This window comes from Diabrotica virgifera, chromosome 8 (assembly GCF_917563875.1).
Source record: "Diabrotica virgifera virgifera chromosome 8, PGI_DIABVI_V3a".
NCBI classification, from domain to species: Eukaryota; Metazoa; Arthropoda; class Insecta; order Coleoptera; family Chrysomelidae; genus Diabrotica; species Diabrotica virgifera.
Window position 1 is genome coordinate 181,180,009 of NC_065450.1, and position 26,230 is coordinate 181,206,238.

General features: G+C 30.8%; 1 protein-coding gene across 2 annotated transcripts in view; it reads left to right on the forward strand.

Moving 5' to 3' along the window:
- The window catches only part of LOC126890771 (elongation of very long chain fatty acids protein-like), a 113,847-nt gene that overhangs the window by 44,567 nt on the left and 43,050 nt on the right, over window positions 1–26,230 (forward strand). For both annotated transcript variants that reach the window (XM_050659957.1, XM_050659958.1), the window contains one exon: window positions 18,371–18,613. In XM_050659957.1, coding sequence (XP_050515914.1) covers window positions 18,371–18,613 — 243 coding nt within the window. The remainder of the gene's footprint in view (window positions 1–18,370; window positions 18,614–26,230) is intronic.

Here is a 26,230-nt window from a genome sequence, read left to right on the forward strand (position 1 = left end):
CCGGCTCCAAGCTCCAACATTACAGGGTTGCCGGATTTATAATAATTAAACTTTTTGTTCAATCGCATGTACATTTTTTTATGAACATTTTGTATAAAATTAGGTATTGGTGATTTATTATTATTAATTCCTCATTATTTACTATTATTGCCTATTAAATAATATTATTTAATTCACTACTTTCAAAAATTTGTGCAAATCTGACAGTACACTATGTCAACTTAAACAATTTAATTATTCCACTAGCTCTTCCGTATTTTTACTAACTGAAGACACAAGTGCATGAAGTTACACACTAACTGAAGACAAATTTTTCAAAACATGTTTTTTATGTTAAAAGTAAGTTGTTCGAACCTAGAAATCTTTCAAACAAGCCAAACAAGTTTTAAAATTAATATTTTCTAAGTTACTAGAATGTGAAGGATCTATGGACACAGTAAATTTTAAAACGTAAATGCATAAAGGATCTATGTACACTTTTTATATACAGAGAGAGTCTGTAAAGTGGAATAAATTCAATATCTCAAATACTAATTGTTTTTTTGGAAAATGCTCAGACCCGTCGATTAGTATTTCAAATTGTCCTTTTTGACATTCAATAAAAATGTATACAGGGTGTCCTAATTTAGAGATATGACGTCATCGTCGATTTTCTTAAATGGCAACACTGTCATTTTGATAGCTAATTTGATAGGGTTTGCAAAGTTATACATAACTGCAAAATATCAAATTTTTATTCTCTACCATTTACAAGATAATAGAAAATAACAAAGTTATATCTGTAATTTGGAATATATTCAATAATTAAAATACTAACTGTTTTTTTGAAAAATGCTCAGACCCGTCGATTAGTATATCAAATTGTCATTTTTGACATATAATAATAATGTATACAGGGTGTCCCAATTTAGAGATATGACGTCATCGTTGATTTTCTTAAATGGCAACACTATCATTTTGATAGCTATTTTGATAGCGTGTGTAAAGTTATACACATCTGAAAAATTTAAAAATTTTATTCCCTACCATTTACAAGATAATAAAAAATAACAAAGTTATGAAGAACAAGAAGTAATCAAATAATAATTGAATTTATTTATTTCAATTAAGCAAATGCTCATAACGTTGCCCATTGACAATTTGACAATAATTGAGGGCAACATTATGAGTTTTTGCTTAATTTATTGAAATAATTAAATTCAATTATTAGTTGATTACTTCTTTTTCATAACTTTGTTATTTTTTATTATCATCTAAATGGTAGAGAATACAAATTTGAAATTTTGCAGTTGTGTATAACTTTACACACCCTATCAAAATAGCTATCAAAATGACAGTGTTGCCATTTAAGAAAATCAACGATGACGTCATATCTCTAAATTGGGACACCCTTTATACATTATTATTATATGTCAAAAAGGACAATTTGATATACTAATCGAAGGGTCTGAGCATTTTTCAAAAAAACAGTTAGTATTTTAATTATTGAATATAATCCAAATTACAGATATAACTTTGTTATTTTCTATTATCTTGTAAATGGTAGAGAATAAAAATTTGATATTTTGCAGTTATGTATAACTTTACAAACCCTATCAAATTAGCTATCAAAATGACAGTGTTGCCATTTAAGAAAATCGACGATGACGTCATATCTCTAAATTGGGACACCCTGTATACATTATTATTGAATGTCAAAAAGGACAATTTGAAATACTAATCGACGGGTCTGAGCATTTTCCAAAAAAACAATTAGTATTTGAGATATTGAATTTATTCCACTTTACAGACTCTCTCTGTATAAAAAATATAATAAATATTTTTTTTAGTTTTTTTTAAGTGTTAATAAATATATTAGTTTTAGGACTACCTCTCCTCTAAATTTAGTCTATTTAGATCTTATAGTAAAAAAGTTCTAGTATAAAAACTTTAACTTTATTTTTCTCAATAACTTGCAAATATCACATATACCCTTCATACACCTGTGTCTTAAACTGTTAATTTTGCAACCAATTGGTTGCTGGTCCTTCGAGGTATTTTATATTTTTTGATCTACCAAATGTAGGAAGGTGAGAACATTATAATTTTACAATTATTTTCTTTTATAAACATATTGATTGAACAAGCCCCATGCCTCGCGTACTCAATGGAAAAAAGTGGTTCCATACAGGGTGAGTCATGAGGAACTGTACATACTCCTACCTCGTATAGAGGCTCCTATGGGGAATAACAAATGACCATTAAAAAGTGTCTGCTCCCATTGTGTAATAATATACAGGGCGAGTTTCGCATTTTGACAGAAATTTGTATTCGTCATAATTTTTGAACGGTCAGATCGATGTGTCTCTTATTTTGGTCAATCGTTACACTATTATCACCCAATCAACTGATTTAGTCAAACAAGAAAAAAATCAGGTCCGGCTTTAAAAAATTAGTTCGTTTGAGTCTTAGAAAAAATTTCACCCCGTATACGCTTTTTGAAAACTCTAATATGAATTTTACAAATTAGACAAATAGACAATTAAAATGGCATATTTATTTTTTCCCACACGATTACTTAATTTTTTATAAAAAAATCAAATTTGACTATGAATTAAAAGTTTGGTAAAGTGAATCATAGCTTTAAAAAAAATAACTTTTATTACAAAAATTATTTTTTTTTAACAAATATTTAATTTATTTTACCAACCAATCAACTGATTTACTTAAACTGGAAAAAAAGCAGGTCCGGCTTTAAAAAATTAGTTCGTTTGGGTCTTAGAAAAAATTTCACGCTGTATACGCTTTTTGAAAACTCTAATATGAATTTTACAAACTAGACAAATAGGCAATTAAAATGGCGTATTTATTTTTTCCCCACACGATTACTTAATTTTTTATAAAAAAAATTAAATTTGACTATGAATAATTATTAAAAGTTTGGTAAAGTGAACCATAGATTTTAAAAAATTAACTTTTATTTACATAAATTAATTTTTTTTAACAAATATTTAATTTATGTTACCACCCAATCAACTGATTTATTCAAACAAAAAAAATCAGGCCCGGATTTAAAAAATTAGTTCGTTTTGGTCTTAGAAAAAATTTCACCCTGTATATGCTTTTTGAAAACTCTAATATGAATTTTACAAATTATACAAATAGGCAATTAAAATGGCATATTAATTTTTCCCCTCACGATTACTTAATTTTTTATTAAAAAATAAAATTTGTCAAAATCGGAATTTTAACCTAAAAATGAAAAAAAAAATGAAATCACGGTAACTCGCTACAACTCTGTTCCATTTTAATATTTTTTTTCTGAAATTTTTACAGCACATATCTCTTACCATTGTGAAGACTATGAAAATTGTTGCAGACTTTCAGTCTTCTTTTTTGTAAAAGTTATGAATTTTAAAAAATAAAGGGTGCAGATTCGTGAATAGCAAAGTTAAATCGGAAAAATGAAGTGAAAAAATTTAAAATTTATCTATTTGATCACGTCTATGTTAAACTATAGAGTCCAAAGAGAAGTGTATGGGGAGTTTTAGATCTAGACGTGTTATAGAAAAAAAAAATGGTGAAACTTTTCATTTCAAGAAAAACGTTGTTTAATTTTTTTTATTTTTATGGTAAAATTGCGATTTTGACAAATGTGATTTTTTTAATAAAAAATTAAGTAATCGTGTGGGGAAAAAAATTAATATGCCATTTTAATTGCCTATTTGTCTAATTTGTAAAATTCATATTAGAGTTTTCAAAAAGCATATACAGGGTGAAACTTTTTCTAAGACCCAAACGAACTAATTTTTTAAAGCCGGACCTGATTATTTTCTAGTTTGAATAAATCAGTTGATTAAGTGGTAACATAAATGAAGTATTTGTTAAAAAAATTAATTTTTGTAATAAAAGTTAACTTTTTTAAATCCATGATTCACTTTACCAAACTTTTAATTCATAGTCAAATTTGATTTTTTTATAAAAAATTAAGTAATCGTGTGGGGAAAAAAATAAATATGTCATTTTAATTACTTATTTGTCTAATTTGTAAAATTCATATTAGAGTTTTCAAAAAGCGTATAAAGGGTGAAGTTTTTTCTAAGACTAAAACGAACTAATTTTTTAAAGCCGGACCTGATTTTTTCTAGTTTGACTAAATCGGTTGATTAGGTGGTCATAGTGTAACGATTGACCAAAATAAGAGACACATCGATCTGACCGTTCAAAAATTATGACGAATAAAATTTTCTGTCAAAATGCGAAACTCGCCCTGTATATTATTAAACAATGGGAGCAGACACTTTTTAATGGTCATTTGTTATTCCCCATAGAGGCCTCTATACGAGGTAGGAGTATGTACAGTTCCTCATGACTCACCCTGTATAATATAGTGACCTTCCAAAATTAGAGATGGCGACCCATAATATGGATCGCTAATATATGTGGTACAAGGCTAATAGAAAAGAAGAATATTTATTGACAATTGATTTTTGAGTTGGACAGTTGTGTTTATTTTGTATCAGCGTTGCCACATTCAGCAAATTTCTACTTTTTGGATAGATTTTTGATATATTTTTTTTAATAGTAGGCAATATTTTTTAATAGGTTTTTGGTATATATCAACGCTTTTTGTGCTATGCATTATAACTAAAATGAAATTAGCTTTTTAATAGTACCTACTTACGTTTGACAGTTTGTTACAATTTCCTAATGTCATTACCGAATATAAGATTCAGGACGTAGGTATGAAAACAGAGATAAGAAACTGGAGTCTGATACCAAACTTGCTTGTTTCAAGCAGCAGTGCAGTAGTATTTCGGGTAATATTGAAAAATTCTGGCATTCTGTGAGGCTGTGAGGCTATTAAAAGCTAACGACGGAAAACTAAAATGTCTAAATAATGTAACTTTGCAAAAAATACTGTGTTTACCCGTTTCTATTAATGTAAAATGCGAAAGAATTTTTTTCCGTTTTTAACCGTAAACTGATGCTCGCATTAAACTTTTGAATAAAAATATATATTCTCATGATTATTTGTCAAAGAAGGTATGAATGAGGTTGGTAATTGTACCAAATTTGATCCAGACATGCATATGTTAAAATCAATGTATGACAAAATATTATATAACAATATTAAATATAAAACTGTTAAAAATTAATTATAAGTATCTAGGTCATTTTGTTTCTCTGTTAAAATGTAAAAATAGTTTGTTTTTTTTACAATCCCATTAGGTACAATCACCTACATTAATTTCTATTTAAGTTAGCTGTTGTTTTTATTATAAAAAAACTAACTTACATACAAATAAGTTAATAAAGTTTTAGTATATTTTAGTTTTTGATTTAGTAGATTTTAGCTAAACATGCAGTGAATTTCCTAAATAAAATATGGCAACGTTGTCTTCTATTGAATCGAGTGTGCTCACAACCCACAATACACGTGTCAGTTTGTATTGTTGTGTATGCGTTTTATATCCATCATTTTATATCTATGTGTATTAAGTTTTTATTCCGCACTCAAGTGAAGTGAATGTTTCATATTTTAGAGTTAATAATAGACATTTTTTCAGTATATAAATAATTTTAATGTCCGACTGGTATATTATTTGACAAATAATGACATGATTTCGAAGTCAGTTTAGTATGATATAATAACGCCCTAGGGCATTAAATTTAAATAATTAGTTAAATACTGTCAAGTTGACAAATAACAACCTAAGTAAAACTATGGTTACCACAATTACGTTACGACTATTGCTGGTAAATGTACTTATTTGAAAACCAATTATTTCAAAATTTATTCAAATTTTTTGAATATAAAGAATAACTTAGGCGGACATTAAACGTTGAAGGCACCACGGGTATTATCGATAATAACGCTTTCGGTCAACGTATATCCCTCGGGCCAAAGGCACTCGGTATATACACTAGGGTGGTGCGAAAAAAGTCAAGTTGATCATCCAGTATCGCTATAGTGCGGAAAAGTTGCGATTGGTAATTACAAGAAAAACAAAATAAAAATTATTCAAATCGGACTTTATCTTCCGATCCCGCAACGGGCCAAAAGGTTATGAAAAAATGAAATCTTACCTTTTTTTCGGAAATTTTTATTTTTTCCCCATGTACATTTTATTTATCGCTATAGTAAATTTTATTTACAGTTTGCATGATTGAGTAATAAAAACAATAGTTTTACGTACTTAACGAATATCTTCTGATCCCGCAAGGTCAATCAAAATCTATAAAAACTTGAAATTGTTGATGATTTTGAGAAATTAAAAAACATTTAGTTATCTCATTTTTCTGTTGCATTGTGAAGCTCTTCGCTTGTTTAGATATTGTATAATAATATCTAAACGGCCCAGAACTCACAACAAGATAGTGGTTGCACTTTTTACTTCACCCACATCCTTCCCTCCATAAACCAATGAGTGTGTGTTTTTTACATTATTTACATAGTACATTTCTTTTTCATTTGTTTGTGTCCAGCTTTAAAACGTCAACTTTGAATTTTGATTTGGTGGTAAAATCTGGCAGCATGGACCTTGATTTAAGGGTTGCCTTGATGAATCCATCTCTTAATTGGGTCCCACATACATTAGACGATACTTCCGTGACCAACTCTACGTACCGCTGGACAGCTTGCGTATGACAGGGACGGTTTTGTACATTCCAGTCTGGTGTGTTGCCTGATATAATGTAGCAACTTATATCTTCATTTGAAACGCTTTGAAAAACTGGTGGAGAAGATAGTTTTGCAACATTCCAATCTAATATTTCAGTGTAGTTCTGTGCTTCAAAATTTAAAGAAGGAGGAATGAAATTTCTAATACGTTTGCCCTTGGCTTTAGTCTATTCGGCTTTTAACACTCTCCTTAGCCCTAGCTCTCTAATGACTTTTCTTTCTTCCTAGTACTTGAAATTTTGAAGCACGGTACTAAACTGAAATAATAGACTGGAATATAATGTTCCAAAACTATTGCAGACTGTTGCAAAACTATCTTCTCCACTACTTCTTCGAAGTGTCAAATGAAGATATAAGTTCTTGCATTACATTGGGCGATAGACTGGAATATACAAAACTATCCCTGACACACGCAAGCTGATGAGAGGTGCCTAAAGTTGGTCACGGAAGCATCGTCTAATGCAGGGGAGGCAAACCCGTCGATCGCGACCCCTAGGTCAGTCGATCGATGGCAAGAAAAAATTATCTACCTACCTGCCTATTCCCGTCCTAAATATTACGAAAATTCCTAGTCGGTAGATCGCAGAGAATTAGAAAGGCAGACAGTAAATCTCGAGTCCGATTAAGTTGGTCACCACTGGTCTCATCTATGTGGGCCCCAATCAAGAGATGGATTCATAAGGTTAACACTTAAATCAAGGTCCATGCTGCCAGATTCTACCACCAAATCACAATACAAAGTTGACGTTTAAAAGCTGGATACAAACATGAAAAAGAAATTTACTATGTAAGTAATGTAAAAATCACACTTATTGGTTGGTTGGAGAGAAGGGTGTGTGTGGAGCTAGAAGTGCAACCACCTCCTCGTTGTGAGTTCTGAGTGGTTTAAGTATTGTCATACAATATATAAACAAGCGAAAAACTTCACAATGTAGGAGAAAAATGAGATAACTAAATGTTTTTTGATTTATCAAAGTCATCTAAAATTTCAAATTTTTATAGATTTTGATTGACCTTGCGAGATCGGAAGATATTCGTTAGATGCGTAAAACTGTTGTTTTTATTATTCAACCATACATACTGTAAATAAATTTTACTATAGCGATAAATAAAACGTACAGGGAAGATTAATAAAAATTTCCGAAAAAAAGGTAAAATTTCATTTTATAAATGTACATGGGGAAAAAATAAAAATTTCCGAAAAAAAGGTAAGATTTCATTTTTTCATAACCTTTTGGCCCGTTGCGGGATCGGAAGATAAAGTCCGATTTTAATAATTTTTGTTTTGTTTCTCTTGTAATTACCAATCGCAACTTTTCCGCACTATAGCGATACGGGATTATCAATTTGACTTTTTTCGCACCACCCTAATATACACCTTTGACCTCAAGCGTTATTATCCTTATAATGCCCTTGGTACCTTAATATCTTAACTGTGGTTGTTTCCAGGTAATGCGAATAATTACTAAGGTAGAAAGACAATTATTTTACAACTTTTATGTACAGTGTAGCTGATATATAATGTAGATAAATATGTATATGAGTAAATTTAGTGTAATACTCAATCTGATGAAGACATTGTGTTATGAAAACAATTTAATATATTCAAGATTTATATAAATAATAACTATTACTGCCATTTGTTGATTTTATTATTGTTCTTACATTGTCCATACTATACTATACAATACATATTTCTCATTTTTTTAATATCATTGCTGCTCATCGAACACGGGACCAGTTTTTCCTACAGAGAGTTCATTCGACCCCACCCTCTTATCTATGACCAGCCCCTCTCATCCTCTTTCCCTTACACATGACAGGTAAGATAAATCATGGCCGGTAAAGATAAATCATGTCCGGTAATTATGTGTGCTAAGGACGAATGACAGAGAGTATAAATTTGACAATGTAACTGAATTTGAGTACTTGCAATAACAGGTATAAATAGAGGAGACAAGGAAAGAGAAAAAAATAAACGGTCTTTGAAAGGTAGTGAAGCAGTAGGATCATTAAACGCAATGTTGAAGGCAAAAAATGTATCCGAGCTAACCAAGATTTGAACGTATAAAACAATAGTGAGAGAAACGATGTTGTCTACATGTGGAACCTAAACCATCAATTAGATCGATGAAAAAAAGCTAGAGATTTGGAAGAAGAAAAACTTGAGAAGAGTTTGAGGTGGTATAAAGTATGCTAACGGGGAATGACGCAAAACTACTAACCAGGAGCTAATGGGCATGTATAAGAACCCTAAAATAATACAAAAAATCAGAGCACAGAGAGATGATTGGGACAGGTTTCACGAGTGCCACAAGAAAAGAACATCCTAGGCAAGCAGGAGAACAAAGGAAGCAGTTTGATTCCTTCCGGACTAACATAGAACCTGGATGTCCAAATTCTCCAACCCACATTATCTCACTGCATGACTAATACATACTCTCCCGTAATAGCTGATATATACATCGAACATTTCGAAACAATAGCCCTCTTATTATTATATCTCAAATTCCCCTGCTGGTTACGGTACATTGATGACACCTTTGTTATTTTACCCCATGGTAAAGACACATAGATGTCTTCCTGTCCCACCTGAATGAAATACATACCAGTATTCAATTAAAGATGGAAGTTGAGTCTGAAGCGTCTTTGCCATTCCTTGATGTTCCTATGCAGAAACACTCACCTCACAGTTTTCCCTATCGCGTGTACGGAAATCCCACCCATACAAATCGTTATCTTAATGCCCAGTCACATCATCACCGCACCCAACTCAATTCAGTTATCAACACTCCTTTTCCCTTTCCATTAGAGTTAGCGACTATCAGAAAATCCGAAATCGATTAAGTACGGCAGACCCTATTACAAAACGGCTACCACAAACTCCAAATCAATAGGAGCATTTAGAACATCTAAACCCCATTCCATCCAAAAAAGAAGCTTTCCGCCCGATCAACCCAAAATCTTTCCACGTTTTATCGAAGGGGTCACTGACAAGATTAGCAGAATTTTCATCCTCCAAACATCAAAACCATTTTCACTACTCACTCTACGTTTTCAAATCTCGTCAGATCTGTAAAAGACAAAATCCCCACTAAAGACCATAGTATCTACGAGATACCTTGTTTCAGGTGCCCATGACCATACATAGGACAGAGAAACCAACGAATTGCAAACCTTATTTACCAGCATTCCATATATGTATAACATTCCGATACTACCTCAGCCCTAGCCCAACATCATATTCAGACAGGTCACAAAATAGATTTTGAAAAAGCAAAACCATTGCTTCAGTCCTTATTCTTCTTATGCTTGTTGTAGATCTGTCGATCTGTTAATTCCGACATTGAAGTATTTCTTGAGAATAATGGTTCAAGAATACCAGCTTTCTCTCCATCTTTTTGGTGGTCTCCCCGGTGGAAGCTTGCCAGCTGGTTTTTCTTCTAGCGCAATTCTTGGTAGTCTGTGCTCCTTTATTCTTTTTGCATGACTAAGTCATTCTCTTCATCTTTGCCTACCCCATCTTACTACATCTTTCACGCCACATTGTTCCCTAATGATGCTGTTTCGTATTCTATCCTTTCTTGTCTTCACTGCTATTGCTCTTAGTATCTTCATTTCGGCTGTTCGTAACATGCTTTTGGTTTTATTGGTGTCTTCTCTTGAGTCAATGCCATAGGTCATAATAGGTCTCATTTAAGTTTTATAAATTCTAACTTTACTGTCCATTCTCATATATGGGTTATTCCAGACCACATCTCTCAAACATCCGGACATGACTGCGGTCTTGTTTATTCGTTTTCTTAGGTCTCTGGCTGGGTTATGGTAACTTGATAAGTCTACATCTAGATATCTGAACTGGTTTAGCTGTTCTATGGGTTTCCCCTCTACCACGAGCATGCATCTAATTGGATCTTTCGCAATTGTAATGCCTTTTGATTTCTGCGTGGATATGTTCATGTTGAGTCATCGACATGCTTGGTAGAATCGATAAAGTTGTCTTCGTAGGTTATCCTCATCCTCCTTAATCAGGGCTGCATCATCCACATAGCACACTATACTGATTCTACTGTGAACGAGTCTGTATCCTAGTTGTAGCGATTCCACATCTTCTATTATTTCATACATTAGCACAGTGGTTCCCAACCTTTCTCCTGGTTTTTCCCCAAACGCTGCATTAGCATATTGAATACAAATGGGCTGAGGCTGTCTCCCTGCCTGATTCCCCCTGTTGTTGGTATGTTGACCATAGTGGTGTCGTTTGTTTTAATTTTTATCATGTTGTTATTGTTCATATTTACTTTATGACTTCAACAATATTGGCCGGTATCCTTTTTTGTTCATTTTCTGTAATATATAGCTAAGTCTGACTCTGTCAAATGCTTTCGTTGGGTCTACAAAGCAAATATATGCAGGTTTGTTATATTCTCTGGTCCGCTCTTTAAAATCGAGACTTATCTGTGAAGCCATCGAAATTGAAAAACGGCCTGTCAGCTTAAACACACGCAGTGGCGCTGAAAGACTGCCAGCTACATGGCGACCACTGCTTCAGTGACCTCCCGCGCCAACCGATCACACTAAGATCGCTTCAGCGTATACCGTTCCATACTGAGATAACAATTCACGTAAAGGGCGATTCCCACATATCCGTGACCGTAACGTTAACGTAAGCGAGACTTGCTTCCACCGGCGACGTAAATATATTCTGGAACAATAATGGTTCAATTTGCACACGCCCGGTAAAATGATGTGTTGTCAACATGACCGTATTGTATACAGGGTGAGGCAAATAAAGGGCCTATTAGAAATATCTCGAGAACTAAAGGCAACAAAATCATGAAAATTGAAATGAAGGGGTTTTGAAGAGTGATCTATTTATGAAAATATTTTTATCTATTTGCTACTTCCTGTGATACCGAAAGTTGCTTATAACTTCGGTTTTTAATAGAACACCCTCTATATTTTTAGATTTTTGGATTCTCCTCGATGTCTTGTTTCTTAGAATATGAGGTTTTGTAATGTTATACAGGATAGTTTAAAAGAGTTACGTTTTTTATTAATTTCGTAACAACTTTTTGACATTAAAAACTGTCTTCATGTTTATATGATTTTTAATACAGTCTATTATTGTTAAGAATTATTAGTATAGCTAAATTTTTAATTTTAATGTACAGAGTTGGTCAAAAGTCGGAATGAGTATTTTATGAGTTTTCTTAAATAAAACACCCTGTATTTTAGTATTGTAGTGAAATGTAGACGAAAAGGTAGACGAGTTCTGGATTAAGTAAATAAGTAAGTTAGCATTCCTTATACCTAACTGCTTTAATTTGTGAGTCATTGATGATTCAAAACAAACATTAATTGCAACAAAAAATACGTGAAATTTTATTAGGTTGGCCGTGAAAATACTGAATCACAAATAATTTTTCGGAAATAAATACATATTAATCTAGACTGATTCTTAAAATTACCAATAATGGTTGAGCTGTCAAAATACCTACAGTTCGTCTAATATACTTACAGTTTCACGTCAATATCTACGTCAGAGATCTAAGTTGACATAGCTGCCAAAGTATAAAAAATCCTGAATTCATTGTAAATCAAATAGATCATATAATTATTGCAAAAGTGGATTATACAACAAAACAAATTAATATTGAATGTAAGTAAATAAAACTTTAGAAATAGAAAACAACAATAATTAAATTATAATCCTACGTTAAAATAAAAAATAGAAACATTAAATATAACAAAAAAATACCTATAGTAAAGAATAAAAACAAATATGAAGTGTCATCACCGCAACTGTAAAATAAATGTTACCAATTTATGCCAAAATGTCACCTTTGTTCGCTTGCAGTTATAGTGTATTCCAAACAAAAGTGTGGTTTATAAAAATGCTTTATATTACAATTATACAAATTAAATAAAACAAGTTAGGGTATGTGTCTTTAAATATACATTAATAAAAATATTCCAATATTATTTCTCCGCGTATATGTCTAGTGGCTGTAATTCCAGTGTACCCGGCAAAATGATTCTAAAAAAGAGCACACCTACCGCCTAAATATTTCGTGTGGGCACAGATTAACCCGACACAGATGCGAAAGCTATGCTATGATGCCGGTACAAAAATTGGTAATCTTGAAACTAAGGAGCACAGTTGTTGTGCCGGTGTTTGCACCAATACAATTTATAACTTACAAAATAGTTCATTGGGTCTATAATACTTACTTTTACACCTGATTTGATATTTACTATATTTACATTAAAAATTAAAACAAACAAAACTTAACAAAACATTGGTCATTTAATAAATTTATGTGTTAAACGAAAAAGGAAATAAAAATACAATAGGTAATTTGGGAATTCCTAAATTTCTCTGTATATTTAAAAATAATAAAAAGTTGCTTGGAAGTGAACACGATATAAATATAATAGGGTAATTTGGGAATTCTAGGTAGGTACAAAACCGGAGAAAGAAAACTAGCTACAAAACAAAACAAAACAAAGTTTTGTCCTTAACAAAACAAGAGAAAATAAACTAGGTATTAGGAAAGTGACAGTCTTTTGGTGACAGTATAATTTGGGAATTCCAGATATGGCCTTCCAGAACAAAACCAGATAAAGTGTGATATAATCAAATTTAATTATATAAACAACGTTTAGTTGGTAAATAAAGAATTTTTTTTAAAAAGTGATAAGTTTTGGGTCCAAAAAAGTATAATGTGAGAGCGAATTGTTTGTATTCCCGAGAATATCTTCTGGCCTTTGGGACCTTTTTCTGCAACAGTGCCTGAGTTTTTACAATTTCGGCCAATGATTTATTAAGAAATTTGTCACATAATTTTTTAAACTGCTCTAACTTTTGTTTTGTACCGTTTTGTTTTTTTATATATTTTTGTATTCAAAAGTTTTCTTTTTAAAAACCTGATTTTACATTTCAGTTTATATTCACGTGGCAAGTTATACATAAAAGATGCTGGTGTTTGTAATGATACTGAAGGTGATAACTGGGAAACATCTTTTGTAATTCTTGTAGGAATGTGTCCATCTTTGTCCTTACTGAGGCTGATAGAAACTTGTTTAAAGGATATTGGCTGTAAATTTTTCGCCGCAGGCGTTATTCTATTATCTGAAAAATCATATCTTTTATTATTGAAATTATCGATATTTACCTAATTTTTTACCTGACAATATTTGAACTTTTTTCGGCGGCTCCTCAGACGTATTCGCGTAGATATCTTTAGATTCGGTAAAAATTGACGGCAAAACTCCTCCCACTTTGAGTTACCAAAAGGGTAGTCGCTTAGTAGCTCACTTAGTATGTAGGCTTAAGCTTATTGTCAGTTCCTGAATAACCTTGACAGTACATGCGCTTATTGTAGTGTTAAATTGACGGGCTGGGCTGATTATTGGGAATTTCTTGTATTTATTAAGTGTGTTTAAATAGTTTTGTTATATTTTTAAAAATGGTTGGATATACGTGTATTTGTGAAGGGTGTTCATCTAAGACGGGTCAAATAATATAAAATATTTAGATTGCCAAACAATGAAGTAAGGTATGTAGTGTCATTAATAAATTGATTTACTTTTTAAATACTGATTAAGTGGCATATTACTTATATCATATTAATTATATTAATCTCTAAACTTACATAAAATGGTTACTCAAGCTATGTGTGTTATAAATAGTTCCAACAGCATTTCAAGAAATATTTTGTTAAGTGTGAAAAAATCCTGTCTTGAAAACAGTAAATTTTAGTTACTAGTAAGAATAAATAACGCCCTGTTATTGAATATAGTCAAAATAATCTTAAAAAATAAAAGAGATATTAACACGACATTAAATTTTTATTAAAAAACATCTTATGTTATAGGAGTGAGCGAGCTATGGTTAAAAGCTACTAAAAGACAAGATTTGTTAGAGGCGGATTTAACTAGATACAGAATTTGCGAAAAGCATTTTGAAAATAAAATTTTATACACATATTCACGACGAAAACTCTTGTATGACAATGCTTTGCCGTCAATTTTTACCGAATCTAAAGGTATCTACGCGAATACGTCTGAGGAGCCGCCGAAAAAAGTTCAAATACTGTCAGGTAAAAAATTTGGTAAATATTAATAATTTCAATAATAAAAAGATATGATTTAACAGAATAACGCCCGCGGCGGAAAATTTACAGGTAATATCCTCTAAACAAATTTCTATCAGCCTCAGTAAGGAAAAAATGGACACATTTCTACAAGAAGTACAAAAGATGTTTCCCAGTTATCACTTCAGTATCATTACCAACACCAGCATCTTTTATGTATAACTTGCCACGTGAATATAAACTGAAATGTAAAATCAGGTTTTTAAAAAGAAAACTTTTGAATACAAAAATATATAAAAAAATAAAACGGTACAAAACAAAAGTTAGAGCAGTTTAAAAAATTATGTGACAAATTTCTTAATAAATCATTGGCCGAAATTGTAAAAACTCAGGCACTGTTGCAGAAAAAAGTCCCAAAAGCCAGAAGATATTCTCAGGAATACAAACAATTCGCTCTTACATTATACTTTTTTGGACCCAAAACTTACCACTTTTTGAAAAAAATTCTTTATTTACCAACTAAACGTTGTTTATATAATTAAATTTGATTACATCACACTTTATCTGGTTATTTTCTGGAAGGCCATACATGGAATTCCCAAATCATACTGTCACCAAACGACTGTCACTTTCCTAATACCTAGATTATTATCTCTTTAGTCCTGTCGCCAGGGGGGGTACAACGGCCTCCTGTATTCAGATGGACTTACCCAAGTTTTTTTTTATGTATTTTGACCTGTAGAACACGAATTTTTTGGGTAACAATTGATCCGGATGTCGATAAGATTGTTATAAACCAAGAAGTTGAGGAATCACATAACAGCGATTTCTCGCAAAACAAAACATTTTTTTGTATTTTTTGGGCCATTTTAACCAAAAAATGTTCCTACAAGTTTTTTCGTAGGATGCATAGTTTTCGAGATAAACGCGGTCGAACTTTCAAAAAATCGAAAAATTGGAATTTTTGAACCCGAAAAACTTTTGATTAAAAAATAAAATAGCAATTCTGCTTACCGCATTTGAAAGTTCAAGTCAAATTATATCGGTTTTAATTATTTGTATGGCCAAAAATATATTATTTTATTGTTAAAACAAAGCTATAAACACCTTGTGCTTGAGTGATGTTTCAATGATTTCTCATTTAAAATCGAACGAGTACGTAGAGGAGGTAAAAGTGCAAGCGGGGCTATTTGTAAGTAGCATGCATTAAAACGCATGTATTAGGCACGGGAAAGGGTATGTGTTTATAGCTTTTTTTAACAATCAAAAAATAAATTTTTAGCAATGCAAATATTCAAAACAGATATAATTTGACTTAAACTTTTAAAGGCGGTAAGCAGGATTGCTATTTTATTTTTTATTCAAACGTTATTCGGGTTCAAAAATTGCAATTTTCCCATTTTTTGAAAGTTCAACCGCGTTTATCTCGAAAACTATGCATCGTACGAAAAAACTTAGGAACATTTTTTGGTTAGAATGACCCAAAAAATACAAAAAAATGTTTTGTTTTGCGAGAAATCGCTGTTATGTAATTCCTCAACTTCTTTGTTTATAACAATCTTATCGATATCCGGATCAACTGTTACCCAAAAAATTCGTGTTCTACGGGTCAAAATACATAAAAAAAACTTGAGTAAGTCCATCTGAATTAAGAAGGCCGTTGTACCCCCCCTGGCGACATGACTACTTGTTTTGTTAAGGAAAAAACTTTGTTTTGTTTTATTTTGTAGCTAGTTTACTTTCTCTTGTTTTGTACATACCTAGAATTCCCAAATTACCCTATTATATTAATATCGTGTTCACTTCCAAGCAATTTTTTATTATTTTTAAGTATACAGAGAAATTTAATAAATGACCATTTATATATAAATCTTTAACGATTGCCACTTTTCTAACAGTTAGTTAACTTTCTCTTGTTTTGTTAAGGACATACCTAGAATTCCCAAATTACCTATTGTATTTTTATTTCCTTTTTCGTTTAACACATAAATTTATTAAAAGACCGATGTTTTGTTAAGTTTTGTTTGTCTTAATTTTTAATGTAAATATAGTAAATATCAAATCAGGTGTAAAAGTAAGTATTCTAGACCAAATGAACTATTTTGTAAGTTATAAATTGTATTGGTGCAAACACCGGCACAACAACTGTGCTCCTTAATTTCAAGGTTACCAATTTTTGTACCGGCATCATAGCATAGCTTTCGCATATGTGTTGGGTTAATCTGTGATTAGACGGAGTATACGTAGTTAAGATTGTTGATGCGATTAACAATTAAGCCAAAATTAAAGCAGTTAGGTATAGGGAATGCTTAAGAAATAAAAAAGTACCATAAAATATAATTTCATAACAATATTAAAATACAGGGGGGTCTATTTAAGAACACTCAGAAAATACTCATTCCCCGTTTCGACCAACCCTGTATACTAAAATTCAAGTACTATACTTCAAATTCAACTATACTAATAATTTGTAACAATAGGAGACTATATTATTTTAAATCATTTGAACCTAAATAGACTTTTTGATCTCACACTACTACAGCTCTACAGGGTGTGAAAAACGTAATTATCTTTTAAACCACCCTGCATAACATTACAAAACCTTGTATTTTAAGAAATGATACATGGAGGAGAATCTAAAAATGTAAAAATATACAGAACGTACCAAAAACGAAATTATAAAAACGAATTTATAACCAATTTGCGGTATAACCGAAAGTAATAAATAGATGAAAATGTCTTGATTAAATAGATCACTCTTCAAAACCCCATCATTCCAATTTTCATGATTCTGTTGTTTTTAGTTTTCGAGATATTTCCAGTAGGCCTTATATCTGCCTCACATATCGATTCCCCACCGATGATTGTTATTTTCACTGACGGACCACGTCTGCATGCTTCATTCGTGATGTTAATTGGTGCGTAAAATTTCGGTCCTTTTTGATTTCAAATCGGAAGTATATGCCATATTTGTGTTGTTTAGGTACCTAGACATACTTCTAGTTTATTGAGCAACAACATAGACGAATTCTGAAATATTAAAAAAACTTGTTTCAATCTTCCATTAATTCTTTATACAGGGTGTCAAGAAACTCTCCTGACAAACGAAGACCGGCGATTCCTCAGTTAATTTTAAGACAATTTAACCTTATTCACCTAGATCGAAAATGCTTCCTGTCCTAATGGAGCTAGAGCTCTTTAAAGATGGCGCTTTTTAATTAGTTTTTTTTTAATCCAGAACACCAGAAACTCCAGAACACTTCTATTTAGCAAAACGAAAACTGGCACGCCTATTTATCTTTCAAGGATAAATCGATTTCATTAATTGGGAATTTCTAGTACCGATCACAGGCGTCCGTTTTGCGTAGGCCAGCGGTTATTTTATCGCAAAACTTCTTTGTCTGCAATTTTTAAGCATTTTTGATATTGGATTATTAAATTGTGAAGCATTAGTGTACTAAAAGCTACTCTTGCTTAAAGTGAATAGGATACACAGATTTCTAGAAAAATCGTTTCAAAAATTTTCGTTTTTTGAATTTGAAAAAATTTGAAAACGGATTCTATAGCATTATACTCTGCCTACAGCTAAAACATCTATATTTTGTAGGTTTTCTTTATATTACGAAAAAGCTATAGACAAGCCAGTTTTCTTCACCTCTACCACCATGGGCTTATATTCTTTGGCGCTTTCTTGAATTTCAGATACGATTTAGCCGAAGCTTCATTCATAGTTGGTCTTTTAAATAGTGCTACACATGTTCTCATGTACATATACTATTTATTGACTGCAATGGATTCCGAATGGAGAACTAACGTCACATTAAAAAAAAGTTTAACATTAATACAAATTGTAAGTATTATTTGATTGTATAATTTGTTTATAAAATCATTTATTGTTTATTTCAATGTATGTAATTTGCTCTCTAATACATTTTTAAATAGTAACAGGTCAAGTGGGTATAGATCTCCTAAAATGTTAAGATTTCTAAAAGCTGTTTTTTAACCTGAAACATAAGCTCACATTATGTAAGTGGAAGATTTTATTATGCGGTTTTCATAAAAACAACATAAAAATACACCGAGAGAAAAAAATTCTTGACATAAAGAAACTTTATTAATATTTAAGAAAGATCGACTTGGCATATTGCCTAAGAAATATATCTTTGTATGTAAGATATAATTTTCTAAAATATTTCAAATAAATTCTACTATAGCCAAAGAAATATATCTTAAACATGATTGAACTATCACTTTCTGGCAAACTTCAAACCCATTTATCAGAAAGAAATTACACTTGATGTTAATTAATTTTATTAGTCATAAAAATATATTTTCTACACATTAGAAAACTATTCTTTCTGAGCAATAATATTTCTTAGTAAGGAATATTATTATTTTACTATTAATAATTAATTTATTTAATGTTAAGAAATATATTTCGTAGAGATAAACGTATATTTAGAGTTAAGTTAATATTTCTTGAAAATAAAGTGATATTACATACGGCGAAATAAATCATTGTGTTAAGGTAAAATCATTATTTATTAATAAAACAAGATATAAAACATTATTATTACATACAAATATTTTCTCCACTCTTAAACCACTGGCTTCTACACAACAATAAAAGGATGGAGAGGCAAATCCAACTTCCTCAAATTTTCCTTCTTTTGTTAATAGCACTTTGTATATCAGCAATTCCCTAAAACAAAATCGTTATGTAGAAAGAGTAAACTTACTTTAATAAATTTTTTTTATAAAGATATATATATTTATTTTGACAAATTTAGGAAATACAAAAAAAAAACAAATACACGGCCCCACATAAGAACTATTAATACTAATAATAATCAATCATATTTAGTTCAAACATGGCATTATTTAACCTACACATCTTTGTTTATTTTTTTCTTTTTGTTAATGAAATATTAATTATTTATCTGTATAATATTAAGTCACACAATAAACATTGTTTAGCTAAAACAAGAGGGAAAATACAACTAATGTAAAACATTGAATCAGACATAATAATATGTAATTTTCTTAATTTTTATAATCTAAAAGAGACAGCATACGTAATCATTAAGAAATTTTATTACGGGAAAGTATTATTAGTTTACATCTAAGTAATTTAATACATATTAACTAATTCACGGTTTTCGGCAATAACATTTCTTAACCATAAACATATATTCCTTTTAGACTAACTGATTTCTTTATCTCAAATAAATTAACAGAAAAATCCTCAGCGATGCACCCGCCATGTTTGATATAGCGTTATATTGTATATTTTTTATAGAAGACGATACATTCAAGAAACCTATTATAGTTGATACATAAGTATACACATTTTTAAAAAGGTACTTACATGTATGAAGTTCTACCATTTCTGGAAGGCCCCGCAGATGGTTAATAACTCCTTTCTTAATATTGTTCTGAAGCTATATATTATATCATTCTGTCCCAGCTTTAAATTGTGGCATATTTCCCAGTTAGAATAATAAGCTCCTTTATTTCAGAGTCGTCCATCATTAAACCTAAAAAGCATATAAAGATACTATTATGTTTCTTTTTTAACCATTCGGATACGCAACAATATTATTATTACATCTTAAATTACTCAATTTACCTTTATTTAATACCTATATATGTACGTACCTTCAAAATATCCGTTAATTTTTAAAGTACACCAATAAATCCAACATCCATCTATATGAACATGAACATATCACGCCATCTTGACAAACACTGACGACTAAATCATAAATAGTTAATCTGCGCAATTCTTTTGTGGAAGAAAATCCCTTTGCAGGTAACATTTCGGCATTAATGACAAAGTTTTTATTTTATAACCACAGTTACTACAGAGGGTATTTCTGAAGAATTATTTCTTGTGGTTTAAAATATTTATTTGATTGCAAGAAAATTTCTTGTTCACAAATATAAATATGGATTAACTTAACATTATATTTCTTATACTGCAAAATATTTGTAGTTTTCAATTTAAGAAATAAGAACTTTAGGATAAGAAAATTAAATGTAACCATTAATGCATTTCTTAGTATTGAAGAGATTATCTGTAAGAAATTATTGAGTTGTGTTTAAAAAACTCGTTTCTTTATATGTGAACCGGTATGTTTAAGTTAATAGGATTTGTTAACTTTTAAGAAATATTGCTCAAAGAAATCGGTGTTTTAGGAGCAAAGAAATTGTTCTCTCGGTGTACAAGTAATTAAAATTCGTACTAAGTCATAGATTTTCACCCAAAGTGACCTAAAGTACACCGAGAGAACAATTTCTTTGCTCCTAAAACACCGATTTCTTTGAGCAATATTTCTTAAAAGTTAACAAATCCTATTAACTTAAACATACCGGTTCACATATAAAGAAACGAGTTTTTTGAACACAACTCAATAATTTCTTACAGATAATTTCTTCAATACTAAGAAATGCATTAATGGTTACATTTAATTTTCTTATCCTAAAGTTCTTATTTCTTAAATTGAAAACTACAAATATTTTGCAGTATAAGAAATATAATGTTAAGTTAATCCATATTTATATTTGTGAACAAGAAATTTTCTTGCAATCAAATAAATATTTTAAACCACAAGAAATAATTCTTCAGAAATACCCTCTGTAGTAACTGTGGTTATAAAATAAAAACTTTGTCATTAATGCCGAAATGTTACCTGCAAAGGGATTTTCTTCCACAAAAGAATTGCGCAGATTAACTATTTATGATTTAGTCGTCAGTGTTTGTCAAGATGGCGTGATATGTTCATGTTCATATAGATGGATGTTGGATTTATTGGTGTACTTTAAAAATTAACGGATATTTTGAAGGTACGTACATATATAGGTATTAAATAAAAGTAAATTGAGTAATTTAAGATGTAATAATAATATTGTTGCGTATCCGAATGGTTAAAAAAGAAACATAATAGTATCTTTATATGCTTTTTAGGTTTAATGATGGACGACTCTGAAATAAAGGAGCTTATTATTCTAACTGGGAAATATGCCACAATTTAAAGCTGGGACAGAATGATATAATATATAGCTTCAGAACAATATTAAGAAAGGAGTTATTAACCATCTGCGGGGCCTTCCAGAAATGGTAGAACTTCATACATGTAAGTACCTTTTTAAAAATGTGTATACTTATGTATCAACTATAATAGGTTTCTTGAATGTATCGTCTTCTATAAAAAATATACAATATAACGCTATATCAAACATGGCGGGTGCAACGCTGAGGATTTTTCTGTTAATTTATTTGAGATAAAGAAATCAGTTAGTCTAAAAGGAATATATGTTTATGGTTAAGAAATGTTATTGCCGAAAACCGTGAATTAGTTAATATGTATTAAATTACTTAGATGTAAACTAATAATACTTTCCCGTAATAAAATTTCTTAACGATTACGTATGCTGTCTCTTTTAGATTATAAAAATTAAGAAAATTACTTATTATTATGTCTGATTCAATGTTTTACATTAGTTGTATTTTCCCTCTTGTTTTAGCTAAACAATGTTTATTGTGTGACTTAATATTATACAGATAAATAATTAATATTTCATTAACAAAAAGAAAAAAATAAACAAAGATGTGTAGGTTAAATAATGCCATGTTTGAACTAAATATGATTGATTATTATTAGTATTAATAGTTCTTATGTGGGGCCGTGTATTTGTTTTTTTTTTGTATTTCCTAAATTTGTCAAAATAAATATATATATCTTTATAAAAAAAATTTATTAAAGTAAGTTTACTCTTTCTACATAACGATTTTGTTTTAGGGAATTGCTGATATACAAAGTGCTATTAACAAAAGAAGGAAAATTTGAGGAAGTTGGATTTGCCTCTCCATCCTTTTATTGTTGTGTAGAAGCCAGTGGTTTAAGAGTGGAGAAAATATTTGTATGTAATAATAATGTTTTATATCTTGTTTTATTAATAAATAATGATTTTACCTTAACACAATGATTTATTTCGCCGTATGTAATATCACTTTATTTTCAAGAAATATTAACTTAACTCTAAATATACGTTTATCTCTACGAAATATATTTCTTAACATTAAATAAATTAATTATTAATAGTAAAATAATAATATTCCTTACTAAGAAATATTATTGCTCAGAAAGAATAGTTTTCTAATGTGTAGAAAATATATTTTTATGACTAATAAAATTAATTAACATCAAGTGTAATTTCTTTCTGATAAATGGGTTTGAAGTTTGCCAGAAAGTGATAGTTCAATCATGTTTAAGATATATTTCTTTGGCTATAGTAGAATTTATTTGAAATATTTTAGAAAATTATATCTTACATACAAAGATATATTTCTTAGGCAATATGCCAAGTCGATCTTTCTTAAATATTAATAAAGTTTCTTTATGTCAAGAATTTTTTTCTCTAGGTGTAGAACCAGGAGTCCATACTTGAAGTCTTTGTGTAACTTTGCGTCGATTGATATACGATTTCACTAATTTTGAGTCATTTTTACTAAACTTTCGGTCATAAATGTTTAAACGGAAATGACGTCAAAACCAGAACTAAAGACTAAAGCTCTACTTTTCAATACGCTTGGATTGATATGTATTTTTGCGACTATACGTAATACGGCACTTTCGGTTAAAACTTTTTAACTGCAAATGATATAAAAACTAAGTTTTGTTCTCATATTGCTAAGTCAGGTCAAATAATGTATCGCTTATACTACTTCGTTGACTTTAAAATGGTACCTCCGATTGAAACTCTAAAACCGGAAGTCCGAGGTCAAATTTCTCATCTTTATTACCATCCTTGGATTATAAAGCGGCGTCCTCATTGAGTCGACGTTGCCGATCGACTGTGTTTATCGACACTCTCGACTGAGTGTGTACGCGGCAATCGACTTTGTCGATCGACAAAAGATGTCGATCGACGTGTCGACTGGTTTTCCATGCTCTGTCGGTAAAATCAAAGGGTAGTCGAGTCGAATCAGAAGTGTGAACGTGCATTCGACCTTCGACCTTCGACATTTAAAAATACAGTAAAAATAATTCAGCGTGCGGCGTAGTCTGCCTCATCTAAAGTCTCGTGTTTTGTACTTGTCGGCAAAATGGAATGGGAAAAAGAAAAAGTGATTGCATTTATTGAAACTTACAAATTAAAAACAAATCTATGGAACACTAGAAGCAAATATTATAAAGACCGAAACATGAGACACGATGCTTTGATGGAAATTGCCAGTGAATTTAATATAGAAAAGCAGGTGGTAGAACAAAAAAATAAAAAATCTTTAAAGCCAGTTAGCAAGAGAAATAAAAAAAAAAGGATGGCAATAAATCTGGCAGTGGCACGGAGGATGTGTACAAAAGTAAATGGTTTGCTTATGAAAGATTTTTACGTGGCAAAAATAAGACCAGGTCTACAATTGGTGTCTTCCTTACAAACTTTTGGCCCGATTTTTTGCAACAAATATTCATATTCACTTTCCGACATTCGAAAAAAATTTCTAAAACCTTCCTTACATCTTTATTCAAGGTTCAACATATCGATATCATCCTTTTTCAAAACTTCCTTCAGATTACTACCGCTACACCAATTTCTACTTTGAAGACTTTTAATTTTCTACTTTTACGCGATGATTTACGTTTTTTAGTTGTGATAATAACAAATGCGGCACAAACAATAATGGCGCCATCTTCGTCACACATTTTCGTTTCGACTGTCGACAAATATTCTGCCTACCTGGTGTGGACATCGAAGCTTTTTCGATTTGTCGGTCGACAGTGTCGATAGAAAAAGTCGATCGACAATGTCAACTCAATGAGGACTATTGAGGACGCCGCTTAAGCTTTCGTTCGACACCTCATGTGTCATTTTATCATCTGTGCCTATTAGTAACCGAGGAGTTATATTGGCGGACAGACGGACAGGTACGCATGAAACCGGAAGTATATATTTGTTTTAGTATTGCTACTATTTCAGCGACTGTAAAAAATTATTTTGGGTTGCAACTCTAAAACCGTAAGTCTTAGGGTCAAATTTACTACCATCCTTGGGTTATAAGCTTTAAGAGCATACAGTAGCGGTCAACAGATAGCAACAAACGCGGTTCAAGGCTGCGGCTGTAATTTTGAATATTTTATACAGAAGTAAAAACTTCGTTTGGTGTATAATGGTATACAATGGTATACAAAAAAGTTCATTAAAAACCATTAAAAGTCATCCAAAAGGATTCGCAAAACGTTTTCGAACTAGATCAGATCGTCTTCAGTGTCTAGAACGAAGTATTTCCACGTTAGAATGAATGCCAAAGGTTAATAATATTATGCAAAGTAGAGTCAATGACGTCATTGATGCAGTTAAACACTCTTCTCTCGTTAAAAACTTTTACAGTAATATATATTTCTTCCATTTCAGTCTGTTTTAGTCCATTACCTTCTATAGATTTCAAATTATTAGTTCACTAATTCAGGCAATAAATTACATTACAATATTTTTTCAAATTGATAATAACCATTACAACGACAATAATAGGCAACCAACATTACTCTTTTTATTTGACAACATTACTATGTATCTTATCTTTGTACGTCTATAAGTTGTTCATATTTAATTATTTTTCTTTCTCTTTCTATTTCAAACTTAACGTCTTCTTTTCAAAATTGCATCAATGACGTCATTGACTCTACTATCAATAATATTTTTATCAACTTAACATTAACAACAGTTATTTCTGTAACAGAGAGTTGCCATTTAGGCTTTTTCAATAAAATCTAATTTATTATAATTTAAATTACACTTTAATACAGTTATTAATATACATTCACCTTAACTAATAATCTAAATTCAAAAAAACACTATTTTTAAATTCAATAACCAAAAATTGACTACCTGTCTTGTCATGTCGCTTCTGTCTGATAATTAGATTGTCATCTTCTTCACTTTTGTTGGCCTGTGTCCATTGAACTGGCAAGAACCACAAGTTCATATCGAGCAGGGAACCATGTTGCCTTTGACAACTCCTAACACATTCAATCTTTTAACATCGACTTTGAGTCGCTATAAATATCATTTAAGTATCATATAAACTATATTTTCATAAGGTTGCCAGTTTCATGTTTGCATTCATTCTAACGTGGAAATACTTCGTTCTAGGCACTGGAGATGATCTGATCTAGATCGAAAACGTTTTGCGAATCCAATCGGATGAGTTTGATTGGTTTTTAATAAACTTTTTTTATAGCATTGTACAAACGAAGTTTTTACTTCTGTATGATTTTTTAATAATTATGGTATACAGCCATCTACTGGGATTTTCCCATTGATTTTGTTTGAATATTTTGTCGAGATATTTGGCACACAATATAAAAAAGAGTGGCGGTACAGTACTAAATTTGAGAAATACATTAGTATGTGGAAATTACTCTATACCTAAATAAAATATTGCAAAAAGGAGCCTGTACCGCCA